At 39.7% G+C, this 22,798-nt stretch overlaps 1 protein-coding gene and 1 non-coding gene across 2 annotated transcripts; one reads left to right on the top strand and one right to left on the bottom strand.

Moving 5' to 3' along the window:
* Nucleotides 1–15,700: 15,700 nt before the first annotated feature.
* Nucleotides 15,701–21,647, top strand: LOC149084745 (vascular non-inflammatory molecule 3-like). Its single transcript, XM_089235177.1, has 3 exons — nt 15,701–15,782; nt 18,244–18,484; nt 20,222–21,647. The coding sequence occupies exons 2-3, from the start codon at nt 18,254–18,256 to the stop codon at nt 21,590–21,592; spliced, it is 1,602 nt and encodes a 533-aa protein (XP_089091303.1). The 5' UTR covers nt 15,701–15,782; nt 18,244–18,253; the 3' UTR covers nt 21,593–21,647.
* Nucleotides 21,648–21,903: 256 nt separating this feature from the next.
* Nucleotides 21,904–21,977, bottom strand: TRNAS-AGA (transfer RNA serine (anticodon AGA)). The gene has a single exon. It is a non-coding gene; the product is annotated as a tRNA-Ser (tRNA).
* Nucleotides 21,978–22,798: the final 821 nt, after the last annotated feature.

Genomic DNA, 22,798 nt, shown 5'->3' with positions numbered 1-22,798 from the left:
ATGCGAGAAATAAGAAAGTAAGGTCGTGTCTCTCCAGTGGTGTAGATGGTAGCATGCTTTCCCGATATGCAAGAGGGCCTGAGTTTGAGTCTCGGTGGAGACCAGATGACTTTTCTTTCCGAGTTCACTTCGGCAAAATATCCAGAAAATACCTGTTTCCTTGTTATTCTCATAAATTGTTTCAATCTCAAAAAAAAATCACCTTTCTGGACAGTATTCGAAGCAACTAAGACATCTAGTCTGTGGCAAACTAATTAATATGACATTCTTCACTTTTTAATTATTAACATTTTATGATAATGTAATATTTGTTACTCTAATGTGAAGGAGAATGGAGCTCATTAGAGCTCGGGTGCTCTATATAACAGTGTTCCTCAACCTCTTCACAACTGCATACCGGTAGAGGAAGCAATTGATAATTTTCGCGGACCGGTGGAGATCAGAGAAATAACTTGCGAACCAGCAGAAATAAATTAATAAAGAGAAGAAAAAATTTGCGGGCCAACAAAGTTAATGAATAGATGAATAAAAAAAAAAAGAAGTAATTTGCGGACCGGCGAAACAAATAAATGCATAGGCGTTCACTTGTATCCATGCATGAATCCCACCATCCCCATAATAACCTATAGAAATATTAGGTTTGAGTCCTCCCAATATTTCCAATACCTTTACGCCTATGAAGTAATGGGAAAAATAACTCGCAGACCTTCTGACGGCTAAGACAGAAATAAAAGCCAATACAGATACGGTATATGACTTGAAATAAAATAAAAAATTAAGTAATGGAAACACGTATCAGACGATGTTTCGAGAATGTTTCGCAGACCGGTAGGAAATACCCACGGACCAAAACCAGGGCGTAGACAACCAATTTATTTGTTGGCTACCGAATCACCAAACCACTATTTGCAGTAGTAGTCACGATTTCAAGAGCCAGTGGTCATGAGTCATTAATAAATTTCAACATTTGTATCCATAAATATATATCTTTATCAAAAATTGAATTTCGAAAAGATATGACGTAGACGTGATAATAACTATAATTTTGAGATATTAAAGATCTTTCTAACATCGTCAAAATAATTCTCATGAATAATTGGACAAATTCAAGAAAATGCTAATTTTTCATAACCAGATCTTGAAGAACACTATTGTGTCATGGAACGTGTCACGAACGTGTGGCATTGAGAGTACGAACGTTAATATGAAACATCTCATTTTAACACTTTCACTGCGGAGCGTAGTTTGTTTTTCGAGTTTTTATCCAGCGGATTTTTTTTATAAATAGGTTCGTTTTAGTGTAAGAAACACAACATTGGTGTTAAATTAGCATAATATTAAATACTTCAATCCAAAGATCGCATGACGCTAAAGTGGCATCTTCCGCTGATGGAATTAGGCTAGTTATGCAAACCCGCAACACATGAGAAAGAAAATCTCTCGCGCTATGAATGATGGGAAGGCCGAAACCTGGCAATCAATGGCCCTTCTTGCCATGAGTTTAGGATGAAAATGGCGTTATCTTGCAAACAGTTTTCTTACCTGAGTGGTGAAAGGAAAGCAGCAATGAACTAAGAGGGCGAAACAAATGGAAAGATGAGCAAAGCTTAAGACCAGTGACGATTCACAAACGGGCTTAGCGGGCTATAGCCAAGTTCGGAGGAGCGGAAAATTTGAAAAATGAGTGGCCAAAAAAATCATTAGAATGAGAGAAGGGCGGCAAAATTTGTATAACCTTAAATAAATCCGCCTTTGCCGAGACAGTAAGGGACCACGTCAGCCAGGAGTGATCAAAAGAGTGACATGGAGAGTAAAAAAAGACATTACAATCGGGGTTTTTCTTTGCAAAAAACCATTTATTTGTTATGTCACCCCCCCCCCTCCAGTAAACAGAACAGAACAAAATTTAATTTATTTCGTCGTTTCCCAGATCAATGAGTCTGTCTGATCCTTGCGGAACTGAGGCTCTCACTGAGTGAACGTTTGTTAATGTTTTTCCATTTTAGACTCTGAAAGTTCTTCCTGAAAGATAGCTGTGAAAGAATAATATAAAATGCTCCGGAAAGCCCATGTTGATAAGTTTGACAAGTAATGTAACATGTTTAGTCTTGTCGCGAACGCCTTACTTATGCCAAAACATGCTGCACAGACGTAATCTTTATAGTTAAACGAGCCAATTATGAATTTCGTCACTCTGTGCAGTTAGGTTACATAGGAGTGTCCTCGGTAGAAGCCATGTTGCTCGGGTCGGATAATGTTATGTTGATTGAGATAGCTATCAAGTCGAGTTATATATATACGCTCAAATAATTTGGAGATGCTAGAAAGAAGGTTGATGGGAAAATAATTAATTCGGAGCATTCTGTTGAAGAGATTTGTGAGAGTAAAGGTAATTGGAGGAGGTAAGTTTTGATTAGCATATTTGGAGATTTCTTCATGCCCACGGGCTTTCTTAGTTTTGATTTTATTAATAAGTGTCTTAACCTCGTCCGAGGTGGTTAGCTCGGCTTCACTAAATCCACATAGAGTCGGTCTTGGTACGCTCAGGAAATCTTGAAGTTTCCTCTGATGTTCAACTTCGATGATAGATAGTTGATTGGAGTTCGATGTGAACTGCTCCTCGTAGTTGTTAGTCAGTACCTCTGCTATTTCACTTTCGGAGATGAAAAATTCATTCCTTTGGTTTTTGATCTTGTTGGTGTTGCCTCCTTTGACCTTGCAGTTCTTCCAGGCCCTCCAAAGTGATACATCTGCTGCTATGGCGTCTTCCATAAAGTTGGAAAATCGTTCGTTGACGTAGGACGAAGTTCCTTTTAGTATTTCTTTCTTCAGTCTGTTAAAAGCTACTTTGCCCATTCGTCTCCTGTGATGTTGCCACATTTTTCTGATCTTGTTCTTGAGTTTGATCTTGTTTCGCAGCTCTTGGGAGATGCCAAATCTGTTGTCAGTTTCAAGAATTTTCCTTGTCGATTTACGAATTGCATCTTTAATTCTGAAAGTGATATCAGAGATTCCTTGTTCGACAGTAACAGGAGTATGTTGGTCGATTGTTAGTTCTTCTTCGGTGCTGAGAATTTTACAGTATTTAGACCATTCAGTTGCTAATTTATAAGGAATGCCTCTTTGGGCCTTAAAATATCTATGATGAACACAAGTGGATTATGAGTTGAATTTAGCACTGGCATTGAACCTAGTTGAATGCTGTATGGAAAGTTTTTAAAAATTGCAAAGCCAAGTACACCAGGCCTGCTTCTTCCCCCATGGAAGTTAGTAGGAACCGCGCTGGAGTGTGTACAAAGATATTTGTTTCTACAATATTACTCCAGAATGCGTCCTCATCGGTTGACAGTAATTACTATCGGTTGTCTGTTTATGTAAACAGTTATAGCTTGAGTCTCCATCTCAGTGGATGTTGGAAGATCCATTTCCAAAAAGGATGTCTTTGGGGACAAAAACGGTGACTCCCTCACCCCTTCCACAGAGTCCATCTTTACGGACACATTTATAATTAAAATTTTTGCAGAATGAGAAGGCTTCCTCCAAGTTTCACAGATCAGAGCTATATCAATTTCTAGGTCAATTACTAATTGTTTGAATTCTTGGAAATCAGGTTTCAAACTAGTGACATTCCACTCTTGAATCTTGAGTGGCTTGCATCTTGCTAATCTGGTGGTGTTAATTATTGGGCGTTGCTTGAAGGATGACAATCAAAAGTTGAATTATGTTACTAATTTGTTCTTCAGGGATGCCCATGTTACCTAAGATTGGTGTCAAGATGTTCACTAAGTTAATAGATAGGCAAAGTGTTGTTTACATGATTCACTGGACGAACTCCAATTGTGGGTCTTGGTGCTGATGGTCCTATTTCTTCTTCAATTATATATGTGCCACCACATATCGCCGTATTGTCAGTAATTAGAGGGGGTTTCAACAGTTGAACCTCAACTACGTTGGTAAATTCCTCTTGCACATTTTCGGTCTCTACTAGTTGCATCTAATGTTTTCCAGGCTGTAATGGGCTGAGATGAAATTACTTGTGTAAACGAAGTTACTCTATTGGTAGAAGGCCTGAATGTAAGTATATCCGTGAAATTTTCTTCAGTGTCTACGTTAAGAGCTAGAAAGTCTTTTAAGTCCGGAGGGACTTTCGGAAGAAATGTCCTTGAGTTATCCCCCTTTGGTAGAGGTCGTTCCGGACAACGAGTAAATGTGCCCATGTGGGGACCAACACACAGTATGCACTTAATTTCCGCTTTATTACCTGGCAAACTCTAGTACTATGTTCTAGAGAGAAGAATGCACATCTTGGGGGAGTTATAACGATAATAGGACGCATGTCTAAAGAAGAGACAGTTCCAGAATTGCAGCGGGAATCTGTTCCCCTTGCAGCGCTCAATCTCTATTATCAGATCATCAATGTCAACAATATTTGCTATTTCCTTACAACGAATGGGTACCTCAATGGGAAAGAATGGAAGTATTCTTCCTGTCATGTAACTTTTCATATTACAAATTTTCATAACCTCGAACCCTTTCTTTTCCAGATCTTGAGTGATTTCATCAATATTGATATTAGCCGGTGGGCCACGGGTGACAAATTTCAAAGTCCTTTCCGACTCAAGTTGATAGGTGTGGTACTCCATACCTTGACTATTAAGAAATTTGGTTGTAGTACGATGGTCCTTTACTTAAAAACATTAAGAAATATATTTTTGTTGGTGGGTTTCGATACAGGAACGAATTCACAGTTCTCTTATTTTCTTAAAACTTGATATCCAATCATCCCCCATTTAGTAAGTACTATTTGAGGAACGTTGGCTTTTATACGTCTTCGATTTATTTCAGTAAAGCCCCCGTTGACATCAGTATTCTGCTCAAAAGTAATTTCTGTTCCATCTCTGTTGATAGATGAGGAAGTGTCTTCCTCACGCTCACCACTCGGACCATCATCAACACCACCGGCGCCGGAAAGGTCCCGAGCCGCCGTCCACCGCAGCGGGTGACTGGGACATATTCATTGGCCTTTAAATATCTCTTGCTAGAGTAGATTAGGGAATTTTCAGCACTTGAAAATTTATTTTTGGCCTTTTTCATATTTTGTAGTTATTCGACTGTGATACCTATAGTACTGGGTCGTTGTCCAGGGACTTAGCATTTCCCTCACGAGTTTTTATTATAGTCAATACTATTTTTTTGGCTTTTAAGCTCCTCTACGGTAGGAGCAATATCAACATCTATATGGTCACCCTACAACTTTCCTATATATACATTTATTTGCCGTTGCTAGTTGATGCGAAGTACCGAGCACTAAGCTCTCGTCTTCTTCGTCTTGATTTCTCTACTAAGGTAAAGAGAGACATTGATCAGTCAATGGTAAAATGGTTGCTTAAAAACAATCACCGGTAATTTTTTTTTTTAATTATATATAACCCTTTATATATAAAATATTCTCACTAATACAAAACAATATCAATATACTGTTAACAGTTTTCAGGGGTTAAAACATCTTCTACCCCATCAGATTACACTTACTTTCAAAATAAATCTCGTCGACTACAATATTCTCACAATATGTACACAATATTAAACAAATCAGTTTTTCACAAAGTGATTAACACAACATAAAAGTTTTTATTTTATAAATTTATTTCATAAATTTTATATTTTAATATTTTTATAAATTTGTTTATTAACTTATTTGGAATTTATCTCACACAAATTTCTGAAAACACTCATTCATGTGACAAAATTTATTTCATAAGTTTGAGAAACATGGTGTAGATGACGCTTTATTAAAGGATGGTATTTTAGATGACTTTGAATGTGTTCTAAGCGATTTCCTGGATCCGTTTTTATTCGGAAAAAAAAACACAATTTGAGAAGACTTACAAAGGGTACCAGATTCCGAATTGAGAACGTACGTTCACGCCCTCTTGGAAACGACCCGCTCACCTCTGTTTATCTGTTTACTTCTGATGGTGCAACTATACTGAAACATTCAATATTATTGTGGATATATATTCGTCTATTGTCCCTAGAAATAGAATTGATTTTCATCTTTTCCACCTAATTAACCTTGAGTTAAGCTTATGCAGAGGTATTTTACGTCATAGAAATAAGCCACTCCGCGGTCATGTAGGCATCGTGCTGGATTCTCATCATGGGGATCCGGGTCGAAACTTAATTAGCGGCACAATTGTGGTTGGCTGAACTCCCTTTCAAAAAAAGTCTCTCCACAGAAAGGAGACAGACTTTTAACGTGATTAAAAAGCAAGCACGAAAATTCGGGCGTTTGGAATTTTCGCTTCGAAATATGAAATCCAGATGGTGCCATCAGTATAACACGAAGCATGCAATTAGTCTGAAAACACATATACATTTGGGCCAAACATATACTCACAACACACGTTCTCTCTCTTGCATGTTCCAATTCATCAGAAATTCCTCAGAGGAATATTTACGAGAGGTGCATGTACGGTGAAGTAGTAGTAGTAGTCGTCATAAAAATAAGGAACACGCATTCAAATTCTTGGTGAATAGACTATATTTAACGCTATACAAAAGCAATGTACTGCCATCAGCGATTCTCAAAGTATGTTCGCCGGACCAGAGGTGGTCTGGGACCATGGCACGGGTGATCCACAGGCATACTTGATAATTTAATTCTAACTACCGAATTATTGTAATTTATATTAGTAATATCCTTATGTGTTCAAATAAAAATTATATCTTCACATGGCGATATTTCATCGAGAAGAATGCACGCAATAGTTATCCTAAACACCGGATATCGCTAATAGTAGGAAAAAATTCGATCCACTAAAAATCTGCAAATTATCGCTAAAATGGCTGCGGGTGAACAAAAGGCTTCTGCAAATCACAGTAAATAAACATGCGTTTCACGAGAAAAACATTCATTGCTACAGTTATTGTGAAGTACCGAGTTACAATTATATAACTAGGTACCTAGTATATAATGGAGCGAGCCAAAAAATGATACAGTGAACACATTAGGACTCAGGATTTCTGATAACGATAACCCATTGATTGAACGGAACGTTTGAAAACAGAACAACTGCGTTTTTCGTTTTGTACATAACAGGTTTCGAATTGTTAAATCGTTAATTTTTTTTCCTAAAACAGGATTTCTTTCATTTCGGGCTAAAATCATTTTTCTTAATTAGAAATTGTAAGGAGTTAGAATGAAACAGTCTGATGTGTATCACGAATTATACAATATTTTTCATAATGTGCGGTACGTTCTGCAGATTCCCTTGTGAAAGTCTTCCTGCCGAAGAACTACGAATATGATCACAGTTGAATGGAAATGGCCATGAACTGAGAAAACGTTTTTTTTACCTAACGCATTCTTCACTCTGAGAAATGAATAGCAAAAGAAGCGCTACACGTACATGGATCGTAGGAGCTACAACGGCGCGATTAGGACATTGGTAATAGTAATCTGAGTATGGAAATTTTTGTTGAAAAGGTATCCATCTGGCCTCCTACATAGTTTTGCAGATTGATAACGATAAGTTATTAGGACAAAATGTCTTGTTCAACATTAGCTTCAAAATATGCAAAAAAAGAATAAAAAAAACGTTTGATAACAAAGAATTGATGACATACCGAAGTCCCGATAACTAATGAATTTTTATCATGTTAGGGGTCATTCAAGTATTACGTCAGCATCGATGGGGGGGGGGAGGGTTTCCGATTTGCTGACTTTTGATGACAAGGGGGGAGGGGGGTTTGGATGATGCTTACGTAATCAACCACCCTTTAAGAAGATATGAAATATTCTTAATGCCATCTTATTCGGAGCGCCAAAAACGGAAAAAACCTTTCGATAGTTATTCGGCACCTGAACTAACATTCTACCTATTGATAAGTCCCCTACAGCAGGGTTTTCCCAACCGGTTTTCCGCGGAACCCTTGGGTTCCATGAGAGCTTTTTTGGGGTTCCGCGGAATCAAAAGGGACGTAACCCCAAAATCCCGGAACCCTGGTAGCTTGAAAAAATTTTCTTCTCTTTGTTTCACCTGAAGCAATTCTTTATTTTTATTTGTGTTGAGAACGGGTACTCTAAAATAATTCCGAGAAAATATTGGATAATGGACCAGTAGAAGACAAACAATATTCGTGGTGGCTCTTTTCTTTCTTTCTTCCTATTCTCGCACACAACAGTCCTTCAGACAACAACAGTCAAGATGACTTCCTGGGAATTGGTATTCCCAAAGTTCTAGAGACCTACGTGACGATTTTTATGAGTGTCTTCCTTCAAAGATTCGGAAGTATTAAATTGTTCCTTTGCATTCTGTGCCCCCACCAGATTCTTCCATGCTACAAAGTCGTTACCACAAATGGAACCTCGTTTACACAACGTTCAAGAGGTGTCACACGCCAAAACGTCGTATAGGGGTGAAAATCGTACAATTGAAACTTCTTTGAAAATTCCCCCCCCCCATAGACCTCACAGAAAATATCACAAAAATTCAATGGTTTCAGTTGCATTTTGTGTTTATTATAAAATACTAATTCTTGAGAAAAACTAGCCACAATATTTAATTTTTCAAAACAATATTATAAATTACTTAAATAACTAATTTGCATTTCATCACCGTTCCTTAAATCCTGAGTATTCTTAAATTGTTCTTCTGCAGATTTGAAGAAAAAAAACAAAAAAATCTTAACTTTTCACTTTTTTAAATTTTTTTTTTGTTTTTGTTTTTGTTTTCCATATCTAAGCAAAGCAGATAATAGTCTCTAAACGTTGTCTAAAAGAGAAGAACCGAAATACTGGATATCAGTGTTTCTCAAAGTCTCTCAGGGGCATTTCCAACCATTGTTAAGGGCGTCGCAGTAAGCTGTCGACGTTGCTGATTCCCTATTCAGTGCTTTAAAGGAGTGGTTTTTTTTTTAACCATTCTGAGTAAGGCTGTAACCAGAGAGGAACTTAGAAGTTCTGGTGACCCGGACGCCGGACCACGGGGGCGAAAATTTCACTCTTTAACTTCTCCCCAACATTAAAAGGGGGGGGGGCTTCTTAATGCGTGTTTGCCACGGCTGACCAAGCATCTGGTTGCGGCCTCTGATACCGTACCTCTGTCAACAATCAGTCAATTAGTCGATCATCAAAGTTTAGGGCTTTTGAGGTGACAATATGCAATGAAAAACTATTATAGTGATACATTTTTGTTTATCCACAATAATTACATCGATTCGATGTATAGAAATGATCATTCTTGGAAGAAGGTCTCGACAAAGGCATTGACATTGACCTGCGTTTTTTTTCCTTCCAATTATCCTTTTGTTTAATGTTGAAAGAAAAGCGTAAGGGAAATTTCCCACGAGTGACCATCATTGTATGTGGGTGAGTTCACTGAAAATGTCAATATTCCCACCCCTAGTAACAACACATAATCGCTCTCAATCTCTAATCAGTGTTGGTCATGTAGCATCCCATGACAAGCAAACATTTGGCATGCTCCAGGGAAAACAAAATGGTCAATTGCTAAAAACTGACCGTCCTTTCACTTTCGTGTTTTTGCTCAAGTTGGAATTTTTCGCTCCTCTGAGGCCACGATATCAGTTTGTGATCTCTTTCATCACAAGGGAAGTGATCCAGCGATTTGGCTGTAGTTTCGTTGCGTTCTTATTTTTTGAAGCTTCAGCTCATCTTGTTTTACTCTGTTGAAGCTTAAGAACAAATAGTTTTTGTTCATACTCACTATAGTTGGTGCTGGTTTAGCATCCTGGATCCTGGACCAGGGGGGGGGGGGATATTCACCCTTTCTCTTACTTTGACCACTCGTTCCACATTTCGGATGAGAATGGTGTATGCCAAAATTCTCACTCAACCCATGACCAAGTACAGTGAGTAGTATTTTTTTCCTCTTGTTCTGTATTTTGTTATCAATGTTATTTATCGTTAACGAAATTTCATCCAAGGTAGTGACTACGATTTTTATGAGGAGGGGAAAACATGATTTTGTCTCCCTCTCCACTTAAATTCTGATGATTTTATAGCAGTATTTTTGTTCTTCACTGATATTTGCCCCCCCCCTAAAGTTTGGAGCCCGGGGCAGTTGCCCCCTCCCCAGTTCGGCCTTGATTTCATCTATTTTTTACAGTTCTTTTGACAGTTTCTGGCATTTCGTGAATTTTAATGTGAATACTTAAACGAGAAATCAGTGATATTGTGCACTAGTTGTCAAGATTAAAAAACCGCGGGTATTTGTGAAATACTAATTGCATAGCAGTGAAATATGGTAGCCCAGGACGATAAGATACTCGTGAACTGTGCCACAAGATGCTCAGAGATGTCGTGCGTTCAATACCCTCTTTTGTCCTTCATAGTGCTTTTTCTGATACAAGGAACTATTGCGAAAACAGCGCCATGATGATCAAACAGCACATTGCTATTGAAGAAAGTGTGCCCACCAAACGTTTGGCATTCAAACCCCTCTCGGTGAGAAACAAAAAAGCCGTTCGAAATCGGCTGTGACAATCAAGTAACGGTCTAGTTAGTTTATTGAAAATAAGAAAAACTAATGTGGAGGAGAAAAGAAGATTAAATGAGCATGTTTTTAGTTATCCTAAAGCTATGTGCATAACTAGGATGACCATATGAAAAAAAACCCAAAAAAACGGACATTTCCATTGATCCATAGCTCATGTTAAAATAACGAACTCACGATTTAAAAAGTTCAAAGTGAGTTTTTTTGGAAAGCTTCACAAAATTAACATTTTTATTAAAACGATGAAATAACTGAATATTATGAAAAACAATTCTGCCCCGAAAATATTGATTATATGGTCACACTATGTGCAACTCACAAATATATATATTTTTTGACACTTTTATCTACTGCAAGTGAGGATTCTTAATTCGCAGAGCGAATGCGGGCTTTTAGGACACCCTGTATATTGAAGAAATATTCAAAATTTGTTAAGGGTTCCGCGGAATAGCCTCGTTACCATCAAGGTTTCCGCGCGGGCTTTCACGTTAGAAACCCCTGCTCTGTGCAGAGCCACTTTAATGATCTCTAAATGTTTCACGGATCCTTCAAGTGCTCTGGAAATGTTTCCCTGCCGCTTAAGTGCTCTGGAACTGTGCCACGGATTCTTAATTATGCCAAGTAATCTGGCAATGTTCCGCGGATAACTTGAGAAATATGTAGAACCGCACTGGGGGCCGCTTAAGTGCTCTAAAACTGTGCCACATGTCACTCAAGAGATCTCTAAATGTGCCACAGATCGTTTAAGTCTTCTGTAACTGTGTCGCGGGTTACTTAGGTGATCTTTGAATGTGAAAGTGATCTTTGAAACCTACCTCAGTGATGTGAAAATGTGGCACGGGCTACTTAAATGCTCTGGAATTTTGCCACTGGTCATTTAAGCGATTTTTAAATGTTCCGCTTAGTTCATTTTTACAAAATTAGGTTGGAGGGGGCAAGCCACATCAGATAACCTTCTGGACCACATTTGGTCTGCAGGTCAAGGGTTTACCATATATGGTTTAAGTCGCAATGAATTTTTTATAGAGAAATTTTGATTTCTTACCATTCAAATAGCATTGAAATTAACAGAAATCGATTATAATAGCATATAAAGATACTTTCTTCCGAAATTTTAATTTTTTAAAAAATATTTTTTTTTCGTCTGGGGGGGAGGGAGGCGTACGAGCTCCCTATGGCCCCCATCCCGCGTACGTTTCTGATCCCACCAATATGCGTTAGGAGGTAGGGGGCAGTCATGACGAAATTTTGCTGACGGGGGGGGGGGTGTTTGAGTTTTGCTTACTTTTGCTGACAAGGGGAGGGGGTCAAAAATATCTCAAATTTTGCTTAGGTAATACTTGAACGGCCCCTTATGATATTGGGCCGTTCCGTACATAGCGAAAGTAATAAAAAATACCCCAATGATATCATTATCCGTGATTGTAATAAGCGGCGTCTACTGTTTCTACATGATAGTTTGTATGAAAAAATAATAAGAGAAAAGATCGGATGCGTCAATGAAACATCGGGATTTTGCACTCGATCGTGGATGAAGAAAGGTTGGGGGAATATGCGGGGGGTGCTCAGAGGGCCCGTGGTCCCCCCCCCCCAGCTGGCCAAAAATTACAAAAAAAGTTAATATTGCGGTTAAAAAAATTAAATATATCGAACGAAAATACCCTTCATACGCTATATCAACCAATTTCTGTTAATTTAAATGATTTTGAAAGGTGGTAACTTGAACTTTCTCGGGAAAGAGAATTTTGAACCCCCTTCTCCAAATGTCGGTCCAGCGTACGGTCCACGCGAGAAGAGTCCCCGTGTAAAACCGGGGGTGGGGGAAAGAGTAGAAAATGTGTTCCGGGGGGAAGGGGGGGGTCAGAAAAAAGTTGAGAAACACAATTTTTGTTTTTTCGAAATCCCTGAATTTAGGCCGTAAGAGAGAGAAGCTAATGACGTAGTAGCAATTAGTTGACTTGTTAATCCGTGGGAAAAGAATCATTTCCGAATCATGCAAAGAATCATTTTCCAGTGTTAGGTCATTAACCATTATTTTTAACCTGTTGGTTTGAATTATAGGTAACTGATTACTTTCCTAGGTTAATTGCTATTTAGAGGTGAAAGAAAAGCCAGAGGGAACAAGTTTCGCCAGTTTTTACTCACCATCAAATTTGCTTAAAACATGATAATTTACATTTAAAAATGCATTTAATAAATAGAAAGGGTCTTTGTTCCTGAAAAAAATGGTTCCTGGATAAGAAGGGAGGAGCAGAAGAAGAAAATACGGTTCAAATGTGGGGCCATGGGCAGAAAAAAGGAACTATTTTTGAGTTCGAGATCCCTGCATTAGGCATACTATTACCACCCCCATCATCGCACCCGGGGATACTAAAGTCCCAGAGACACCAGAGGTCCCTGAGTGGCATGGTGGTAAGATGCTCGTCTACTACCTTGAAGGTTGCTGTCACTGTCCCAGGTTCAAACCCGAGGAAAGGATATAAATAAAATATTTTACAATATATACCGATATGGCCAGAGTTGGTGTTTGGTGAAAGTAGTAGACAGAGACACCAAGAACTCTGTATTCAAGCCGAACTTTCTTCCAGCACCCCTCAGATGGGAATATTTGTGTATTGGTGAAGGGGTCACTGATGACATGGCGTGCTTGTCGCATGGCTAGTGATATATTTACAATTTTCCGAAGGGAAAATTTTGGAAGGGATCACTTTCTAGTGTTAGGTCAGTATCTGTTGATCCGTTGTTTTCATTAAAAAGTTAGACTTGAAGAAATGTAATTTATATTACGAGAGGGTACCAAAAAGTAACCGTAATCGCCGTACGGTAAGCGGAACAGCCGTAGTACACTGTTCTCCCACTAGATAAGCGGAAAACCACTCCTCCTTTTTCAATGTACCAAATGGCGTTGCTTGGGAAGGTTATGTTTGGCATCCGTGAATATTTTTCGTGGAAGCTGTTTAGCCAGTTTGAACAGCGCGGGACTGGGAAGTTTTGCTTCCTGCTCGGGAAAAAAGCATCAGAAACTGCTGGGATATTCAAAACAGCTTACGGGCATGCTGCTATGGGTAAAACTCAAGTGTACGGATGCTTTTTCACGAGCTAGCTGCTAAGAAAAGTGAGCAACAGTGTGCGAAGCAAAAGACCGGATTTGTGAGAGACGGGCGACTGGTTTTTGCATCATGACGAGAGAGAGAGAGAGAGAGAGATGCTCCGTTTCACACAGTCTTCACAGTGAGCCAATCGTTAACAACAAACAGCATGACTCCTGTGCCCCACCCGGACTATTCACGTGATTAGCTTACTTACTAACCGAACGCAACCAGGCTTTGTCACTTGCGCAATTTAAGCGCATTGTCTAGGACGGCGTAGACGTGCGGAAAAATTTTGTTCATTCTCTCAAATTACAAATAGCATAAATATACACAGATAAGATATATAAAATCAAGAACATATGCAAAAGATATGAATTAGCGTGGCATGTGCTAACGAGTCGACTAATAAAGAAAATTAAGATAGTGTACAAAATATTTTGGGGGCCTTTGGAGGGGTATCATTATGGAATATTTTGACAGTAATACAGTAATCAATGCGCGATTCAGCAGAACTTGTGCTGGTCAGAATCGGAGTCCTCAGTAAGAAGGAGCTGTCGTTTCTGCCTCACACAGTCTGGCTGATCACCTAGACTCTACTGGAGACGAGAAAAGAAACTGGAGACTGCCCCCTACCGGGAAGGGGGGGGGGAGAACAGGGCATCTCCAGCAAAACCAAAATTTGATGCGTCAAAGATATAGTGCATCGTAATTAAAATTATGTAAATCGAAGAATCAAGTCAAAGTGCAAAGACACCGATACTAAACAATTATTGAAAGTTGTATACAATCATATCGCAAAAGGCGCAATCAGAAGTTTGATCGATCACGCATTGGGGCTCTACTGGAATGGTGCTCAGGGCCCATCCTCGTCCAGATCTGGTTCGATCATCTTTGCTTTCTCCGGTTATTTTCTAGAAGTTTCACCAGTCTTTCAAGTTTCGTCATGAAATCCAGCCGCATTAGGATATTTAGCATCTGTTCCTTCTCTAGAGCTTCTGATGGGGCTCGATAGTGAAATTCCTTTGTACGCTGGCAAGAGATGGCGTAATGTATCTTGGTTCCAATTTCTCCAAAGCTCCAACAGACGGTAGCTTTGCCAGAGGTCTCTGGGTCGTCACACTTAGCTTGCCAATCGAGGTGCATCTCCCGTCAGAGTCTGAATTTTGCAGCTGATGCGGGGCCCTCATGTCTGTGGTGGGGGTTCCATCTTTGATGGCTTTTTTTGAACAGCAATCAGCTTTTTCATTTCTCCATAGGCCTTCGTAAACTTTGACCCAGGAGATCTTGACGTTGGGGTGCTTGAGGAGCGATTCCCGGAACTTTCGGGCCATCTGGTGTCTTCTAATCGGGTTTAGGATGGCCGTTAATCCTGAGAGGCTGTCTGTCCTTATGTGGACCGGGACTTTCAGCCTTGTGGCTCCCTTAGTTGCTTCCAGGATGGCGAGAAGTTCAGCTTGATAGACAGAGTTCTCCGGCCGCAGCTTCGCTTTCCGTGTGTTCTTGATGGTTTGATGCTGTGTGCGTATGTAGGCTGCCCCCGTGCCCCCCCCCCCTCCTCGATACGTCCGTATAAAATGTGTTCATTTGACCTTCTGTCTCCACTTGCTACCACCTACCGCGGGAAGAAGTCTTTCGTGAGATGGGTTGAATAACCAATGCATATTTTTTTTCAAAATTTCTGGCTAACCTGATTAGCTACTTGCGACTTTTCTTTATTCCGACAGATGAAGACAGACCTGAAATGAAAGCGTTTTGCCAACATGGAATGAGGTGCAAACAAAAACGATGGGGGCTCTGTTCGGCATCACAACAGAGGAATTTCGAAAATATTTTCAATAATACAAGCAAAGACTTCACAAGCGTATTAGCTTTAACGGAGAGTGACTGAACCCTTGAAAGGAATTGAAGAATTTTTGTAAAAAAATATGAATAAAAAACAAATTGCAAAAAAGAAATTCCGGTTATTTTTAATTACCCCCTCGTACTTTTCTAGGCCAATTACTATTAAGAGGTGAAACAAAAACAAGAGGAAACAGGTTTCGTCAACGCTTTTTTAACTTCTGTCGCGTGTCCATAGAAACAAACGAGAACATCTTTCACCATTGCTTGCAATCGGTAAACGTAATAATTACCGTCTTTATTTCGTCATAGGTTTGGATAAACACTCACGGTAAGTGATTATCTTCAGCAAACAATAGATATATAAAACCATTTTACCAAACAAATCAAAAACATGTTCTTTTCATGTTCATGTGAACATGGGAATTAGAGATACGTAAATTTCGCAGATAAAAAAAAAATCCAAGTTTCCCAAAAAAATCCTTAAGTTCCTTCTGGAATTCAGGTGCTCAGTGAAATTGCTACTTATTTTTCTCAAAAAAGTGTAAACTATCAAGATTTCCTGAAAAAGTGGCAAAAAAAACAACAAATTTTCGAATACATTTTATTAAAAAATTGCAAATTTTACATTTTTTTATCGCATATTTTCGTAAATAAGGAAAACTGCATAGCCCTAATATGTGTGGGTGAGATAACAAAATAAAGTTCATTCTATCAAAGCTAATACAAGATCTTCAACGCATGACCCGTGGTCCAAATGTTTGTTGCCCAAGCAGCTTTTTTCCGTGACTTGCCGGCCATTTTTGAGGACATCTCTATTCACTGAAAGACAGGATTCAATAAAAGCAAATTATTCGACAACGCCCGCACGTTTCTGAGAGGTTATACTGCACTATTTATAATCTTCATTCATTATCTTCAATATTATCAATTCTTCAACCATTATCTATTATACTACCATTATATACTACTATTTTACTAATATATTTATATTACAATAAATCAGTAAATTTGATTAATAATTAAAAAATTGGCCTACGGCATAGAATTTTTTTACTAAAAAGGGCTTCGTGTGAGTCAAAAAATTTTGAGAACCGGTGCTGTAGATCAAGGGATGTAACATTCAAAATCTTTTTGTCTTCATTAAGAGTATGGGAAATATCGGAAAGTTCTGAACGTAACATGTTTTAATGAAAGTATACAGGTTACATAGGTAAAAGGGCGTATGACATTTTACTGGCAAAACGTTGATCCAAGAGGCATGGTTCCAGGGCTGGAACTAGAGGAGGGAGACAACTACTACTTTACCGTACACCAACTCTGGTCATATATCGCCGTACGGCAATTCCCAGCGAGTGGAGTTGGGTGGGAAATGAAGGTTCCATCCACATCGGTAGGTGAAGAACTTGCTCCGGACGTTTTATGCCCGGATTCGAACCCATGTACCTTGATGGTAGCCTTCATAGTGGAAGACGAGCATCTTACCACTGCGCCACTCGGGCGCATGAGAGGAGAAAAACTGGCCCTTGCGGCAAAATTTAGGCGGTGGAAGTTTTAGGTGGGAAAACACCGTTATAAAATTATCGAATTTCAAAGCAGTGGTGTTTGTAAAATCGTGTTTGCCTCAGGTGTCAGAAATCCTCTAGTTACGGCCCTGCATACTCCCAATTAGAAAGAGTATCCAAATAACGTGTAGTACTGCGATATATGCCTTTCGTGTTGCAAGGAGCTGTATAGTAAATTAAATTTATACTTTTTTGCAGTCCCAAAAACCCAATTAGAGAGTTATTGACCTGTTTCATCTGATACCAACAAAAAAAAAATACATGTTCCCAAATGCAATATTCAATGAGATATTTGAATTCAAAAAATGGGGAAAGTTGGGGGGAAGAGCATTAAATGCACGAAAACCGTTTTCCTGCATTCAATGCTGTTTTTTCCCAACTTTTCTCCGTACGGAGTGACATCGCACTTCGAAGTTCGACCAAGTTGGACTGTATTTCTCCCAAATCTCTGAAAATATATGCTTTCTTTACGCCGACTTTTCCCTTCTGAAATGTATGAAATTTAGGGACCCCGAAATTATTTTTGGACTTCTGGTGTCCCACAGCATTACTGTTCAATCTGGAAAGCATATCATACAGTCGAATTCGGTTAATTCGAAGCTCAGCAAAATAAGTTCGAATTGCCATATAAGACAGCTAGATTTCCACAGAAACTCTTGACAATTATATAAAAATGTATTGAATGCCATCGCATGCCTTGCCAATTTCGTCATTGTTGCAACTAGTGTTCGTGTAAAATGTAAACGATCACGAAAAATGTTTGTAATATTAAAAATTTTTCTTCTGAATGTTCTTAAATATTGTACAAAATCTCCATGTTGATCTATATATGTAAAATTGATTTCCTATGTGGTGTGTGTATCGCTACGATAAAGGCCACTGACCCTTTCACAAAATAATGTGTGAAAACAATATCAGTTGTCATCTTATTCAAGTTCACAGACCCGCCCCGGAACCTCTTCAAGAACCCCTGGTTAAGAACCATTGAAGTAGATAAATTCTGAACTTATTCATTCATTTTAGAGAGAGTTCAAATCCCGCCGAAATTACCTGGTGGGGAGAATATCTGAATTTATATAGAAAGGTGTTTTTCAGATTTTGAAGGGAGTTATTAAGTGCGAGTGAAATGTCAAAGAAGTCCATAAGCCCAACAATCCTCGTTAATAATCAGGTTTAATAACCGTATCACAAAATTATAATTGATCTCGTGTTTATTTTTTCCCCCAGAGAGAGAGAGATGGTGGCTTCCTTCACGATGTTCCTGAGCGCGTTTTTGTTGATGATTGGAACGTCCCTGGCAGCGATCACGCCTCGACCCGTAACCATCTCGATGACCGAAGACAATTATTTCACAGCTGCAGTTTACGAGCACGTCAGGCTTGGCAACTGGACCACCGAGACTCCAGCTGACATCGTAGCCAAGAATCTAGATTATTACAGCAGAGCTGCCGAGGTCGCTAGCTCCAAGGTATACATAACCCTAAATTCGTGTAAGTCTGTGTTTCTCAACTTTTCTGAACCCGAGGACCAGTAAAATGTCTGAAACAATTCGACGGATCACTTGCGTCCCGTATTACGGGACATTTCTGTATTTTTAGTGGTTCTGAATTCCTTTTTTTCATTTGTCCCCTTTTCAACGTGTGATGTTTGCTTAAATTTATAATGTTCACTAAAATCGTTAATAAACAACGCTTTTATAACTTATGATAATTTTGGGTATAAATACAAAAACTTACATCTCACACATTGTCAAATTAAAATTTTTTTCCCCAAATTTTCCAGTAATTTTAACTGCAATTGGGGATTTTGCAGACTTATGGCAAAGTTTTTGAAGACAATTGGAGACGTCCAAGATTTCACAGTAATCGGGTCATTTGAAAGTTTTTTGCATCAAAGTTTTGTTTGTAGCAACCTCTCTTCTATTTCCCCACTTTTCACCCCCCCTCCTTTTTGAAGTAATTAGGAAATTTGTTATAAATTGCATTTTTGGGCTGCCAATTAATTATATCCCGTATTTGTTTCCCGCTTTTTCCTTGACGAGGTAAAAGGAACCTAAGTATGAAGATATTTTTATTTGGGAATCCATATGGATATTATTATACTAATATCGATCTCAACGATTGATTGATTTATTTTCCATCCAGTTAAAATTGAATTATCAAGTCTGCCTGTGAACCATCTACACCATCGTAGCGGACCATAAGTCGAGAAATGCTGGTGTAAGTGCGTCTTACGTGCGCATTAGGCATTGGCACCTGAATCTAGGCTGTTCCCTTCTGTAAGTTCGTTCTCTGGGCAAATATAAATTTTCGAGGCCCCTTCTACATACAGTCATATTTGTCTGCCTGTGGACCATCTACGCCATCGTAGCGGACCATAGGTCGAGAAATGCTGGTGTAAGTGCGTCTTACGTGTGCATTAGGCATTGGCACCTGAATCTAGGCTGCTCCCTTCTGTAAGTTCGTTCTCTGGGCAAATATAAATTTTTGAGGCCCCTTCTACATATAGTCATATTTGAGGGAGAGGCATACACTGGGAAAGGGGTTATACGGGCTGCTCCTAAAATAAAAAAAGTAGCCAATTTTTTGGGGCCCATGCGAGGAAACAGCATCTGGTTAAGATAAGGCAATCTTGGGAATGCGAGATGGAAAATTGTCTCTAGTATTTGCCAGTATATTTGCCTGGCATTACCTCTGTATTAAAATAACAACTGCTCTAAAACTATTATTGATCAGAAAAAGATCATTTAAGAATTTGGGGGAGAGGATTTCTTAAAGTGAAAAAGTAGATGGATTTTTTTTAAATTTTTGAAGAATTTCCTAAAATTTATTGCTGCGGACTAGCTACCCCCGATCTATTCAAATTGCTATCAATTGCGAAATTGCACGTCGAGGGGGCTGTTGGTGCACCAATTTTCTAAAAACAACATTTTCGATTTTTTTTCAATTTCCAAATACTGTAAAATATTCTCCGTCTAACTGTGATCGAGTTTTTGTTGTATCTGCACTAGAAAGATTTTTGACATATTTCAGTATAAGCTGCTGGCAAGCATTGTACTTATATACTAATGCTGTCAATTGAGGTACAGTTCTATATTCATTTTTTATATATTCCAAGCGCGGAATCTGGCTGTGCAGAGTTTGGGCGGTCTTGATGGGACACCCTGTGTATATGTTCTTAATAAAATTTGATGATTTCTTCGTAGGATGCTGACCTCATTGTGTTCCCAGAATACGGAATTTATCCACCGATGGGTGAACGCAAGAAGGTGAGACCCTTCCTCGAGACGATACCCGATCATAAACAGGGGAAATGTAATCCTTGCAGAGAAACCAAAAAATTTTCACAACAACCCATCCTGCGCAGTCTCAGCTGCATGGCTAGAAATAACCAGATCGTGGTGGTTTCTGCCATGGGTGACATACAGCCGTGCACCAAGGAACAGCACAGCAAGTGTCCAGACGACGGTTTCTGGCACCACAATGCAAACGTGGTCTTCGACCGAGACGGGTCGTTGATTGCCGTCTACAGAAAAGAACGTCTGTTCTTCGAAAAGGGTAAAGACCTCCCACCGACTGTACAAGATCCAACTTTTACCACTGACTTCGGCACGTTCGCGATGTTCATATCCTTCGACAGCTTTTTCGAGCGTATGGCCATGTTCGGTCGTAACAGGAGCATCGACGCGGTGATCCTGACTGCTATGCGGATAGAGAGTCGTCCATTGATGACTGCTATTCAACAATGGTCATCCTGGGCTTACGGCAACGATGCCAACCACTTAGTAACGAGTGTACATCTTCCAGGTTTCCTATCCTTGGGAAGTGGAATATTCGCAGGACGAATGGGACCACTGAAATACACTCACAATCCTGACGGCTTATCAAAATTGGTCGTATCTCGAGTATCTAAAAATAGGCACCAGAAGTATCCATTCGATAATAACGTGGCAAGTATCACCGTTATAACAGGAAATGGTTCAAGACCGTACGATGTTGACGTCGATGATGAAGGCAATAATATTCCAGACGTTTGCTATTACAAAATCCTAGACAAACCGGTCGTAGAGAAAGATTACAGGTGCGTCAAGGAATCGATGGCGAACTACACATTACAGAAGCTGACTGGGACCGAAGGGACCGTGGGAGCCTGTAATAACGGCCTGTGTTGTACTGTGACGTACGAAGCGGATTCGATGGGCGAGTCCTTCTACCTAGGGGTCTTCAATGGCACCCGCAACAAATTCGACCGCTATTATTGGTGCGAAGAGAAATGCTTCGTAGTTCGGTGCGATCGTTTCAACGGCTCCGAATGCAATACATTCCCGTCACATTCGGAGACCGTCTTCAGGAAGCTCGAACTGAAATCGAACTTCACGACGAGCTTCGTTTATCCGTCCGTCGTGAAACGTGGATATCGGTTATCACCCGTCGACGAATGGAGATTCGACGTCGAACATGGAATCGACGGTAGTTATTTCGGACGGTTGACTTACGAATGTGACAGTGACAAGCCCATGCTCGTGGCCTCGATGAATGCACGATGCTACGACCGAGATCCACCTTATGTCAGATAATACGTTTGGTAATGCTATTGAACAATAAATAAAATAAAGATTTATATACCTTGTAGCTTTTCATCACATCATTGTCTTCTCTATTCTTCTAATAAATGTACGAGGACCTGGGCCAAGTCAACACCTTCTCGAGCAGAAAGCCTCCGCGCGAATCTTTGACATCACTGAAGTCGTCCATTTCACCTGTAGCCATTGGATATAACAGTCCGACGTATGCGAAATCTTCACCTTTTTTACAGTATATCCAACGACTAAGGTTTTTAACAACTGGCTGTTGCGAAGATATATTTCGGAAAGGGAGAAAATTCAACTGCCCCTGCGGGGAATCGAACCCACGTCCTTTCACTTTCTGGGTGAACGCCCTAGACCACTAGACTACAGAGGCACCGAATCTCTCAATCTTTCCTTGGAGCTCGTGTACACTGAAAGGGACCGTACATGATTCGGTGCCTCTGTAGTCTAGTGGTCTAGGGCGTGAGTTCGATTCCCCGCAGGGGCAGTTGAATTTTCTCTCTTTCCGAAATATATCTTCGCAACAGCCAGTTGTTAAAAACCTTCGTATGGTAGCGGAGAGTGACGTCATCCTTGTATATCCAATGACTATAGGTGAAATAGACGACTACGGCAAGCTACGCGTGCAGGCTTTCTGTTATAGAAGGTATTGGCCAAGGAAAGTGGTGGTCGGCTATTCTTTTTTTTTTTTATGTGAGCTTTCATCTTCGATGCGTAAATGTGATTCGGTGCCGCCCCCCCCCCCGAACATTTAGAAAAGTCTCGAAGAGCAGTCCAATACGTACATGAAGACGAATTTCAAGAATTTGTCAATTTTACTCACGATATGAAGACAGATGGCAGCACTTCACTTATGTCAGGACACACACTTTCTGTCATTCGTTAAGGCACGTCTACGTAGACTTGCACGCTTTGATTTTTTTTTTTATCGTGATTTTGCTTTGCAAATTCACCGTGCTTATAATGTTTTGTTTCGTTTTCTTCTCTTCTTTCCCTCAGTTTAACGATCCCCCCAAGTTCATCTAGTTCGCGTTTCTTCGCTCGAGATGAAATATTCCGCTGCAGCCTACTTATGAACGGGAAATCTCAGCAAACTGCTCAAGGACAACGTATAGTACACGCGTGTGGCTGCATCTTTAGAAGTTCCCCAGAAAAGGTTTTACGAGAGTTTCATTCAATGTAGTAATACGAAAA

This window comes from Pholcus phalangioides, unplaced genomic scaffold, assembly GCF_987345545.1.
Source record: "Pholcus phalangioides strain wild (caught in Gottingen) unplaced genomic scaffold, Ppha-v1.0 ptg000008l_1, whole genome shotgun sequence".
NCBI classification, from domain to species: domain Eukaryota; kingdom Metazoa; phylum Arthropoda; class Arachnida; order Araneae; family Pholcidae; genus Pholcus; species Pholcus phalangioides.
Note: the sequence above shows the minus strand (reverse complement) of the source record. Positions and strands in the feature narration are given on the sequence as shown.

Bases quoted from the DNA above. Each gene is read 5' to 3' on its own strand.
- LOC149084745 (XM_089235177.1), top strand. From the start codon at position 18,254: ATGGTGGCTTCCTTCACGATGTTCCTGAGCGCGTTTTTGTTGATGATT. The intron at 18,485-20,221 runs GTATACATAACC...ATTTCTTCGTAG, and splicing joins CCGAGGTCGCTAGCTCCAAG to GATGCTGACCTCATTGTGTT.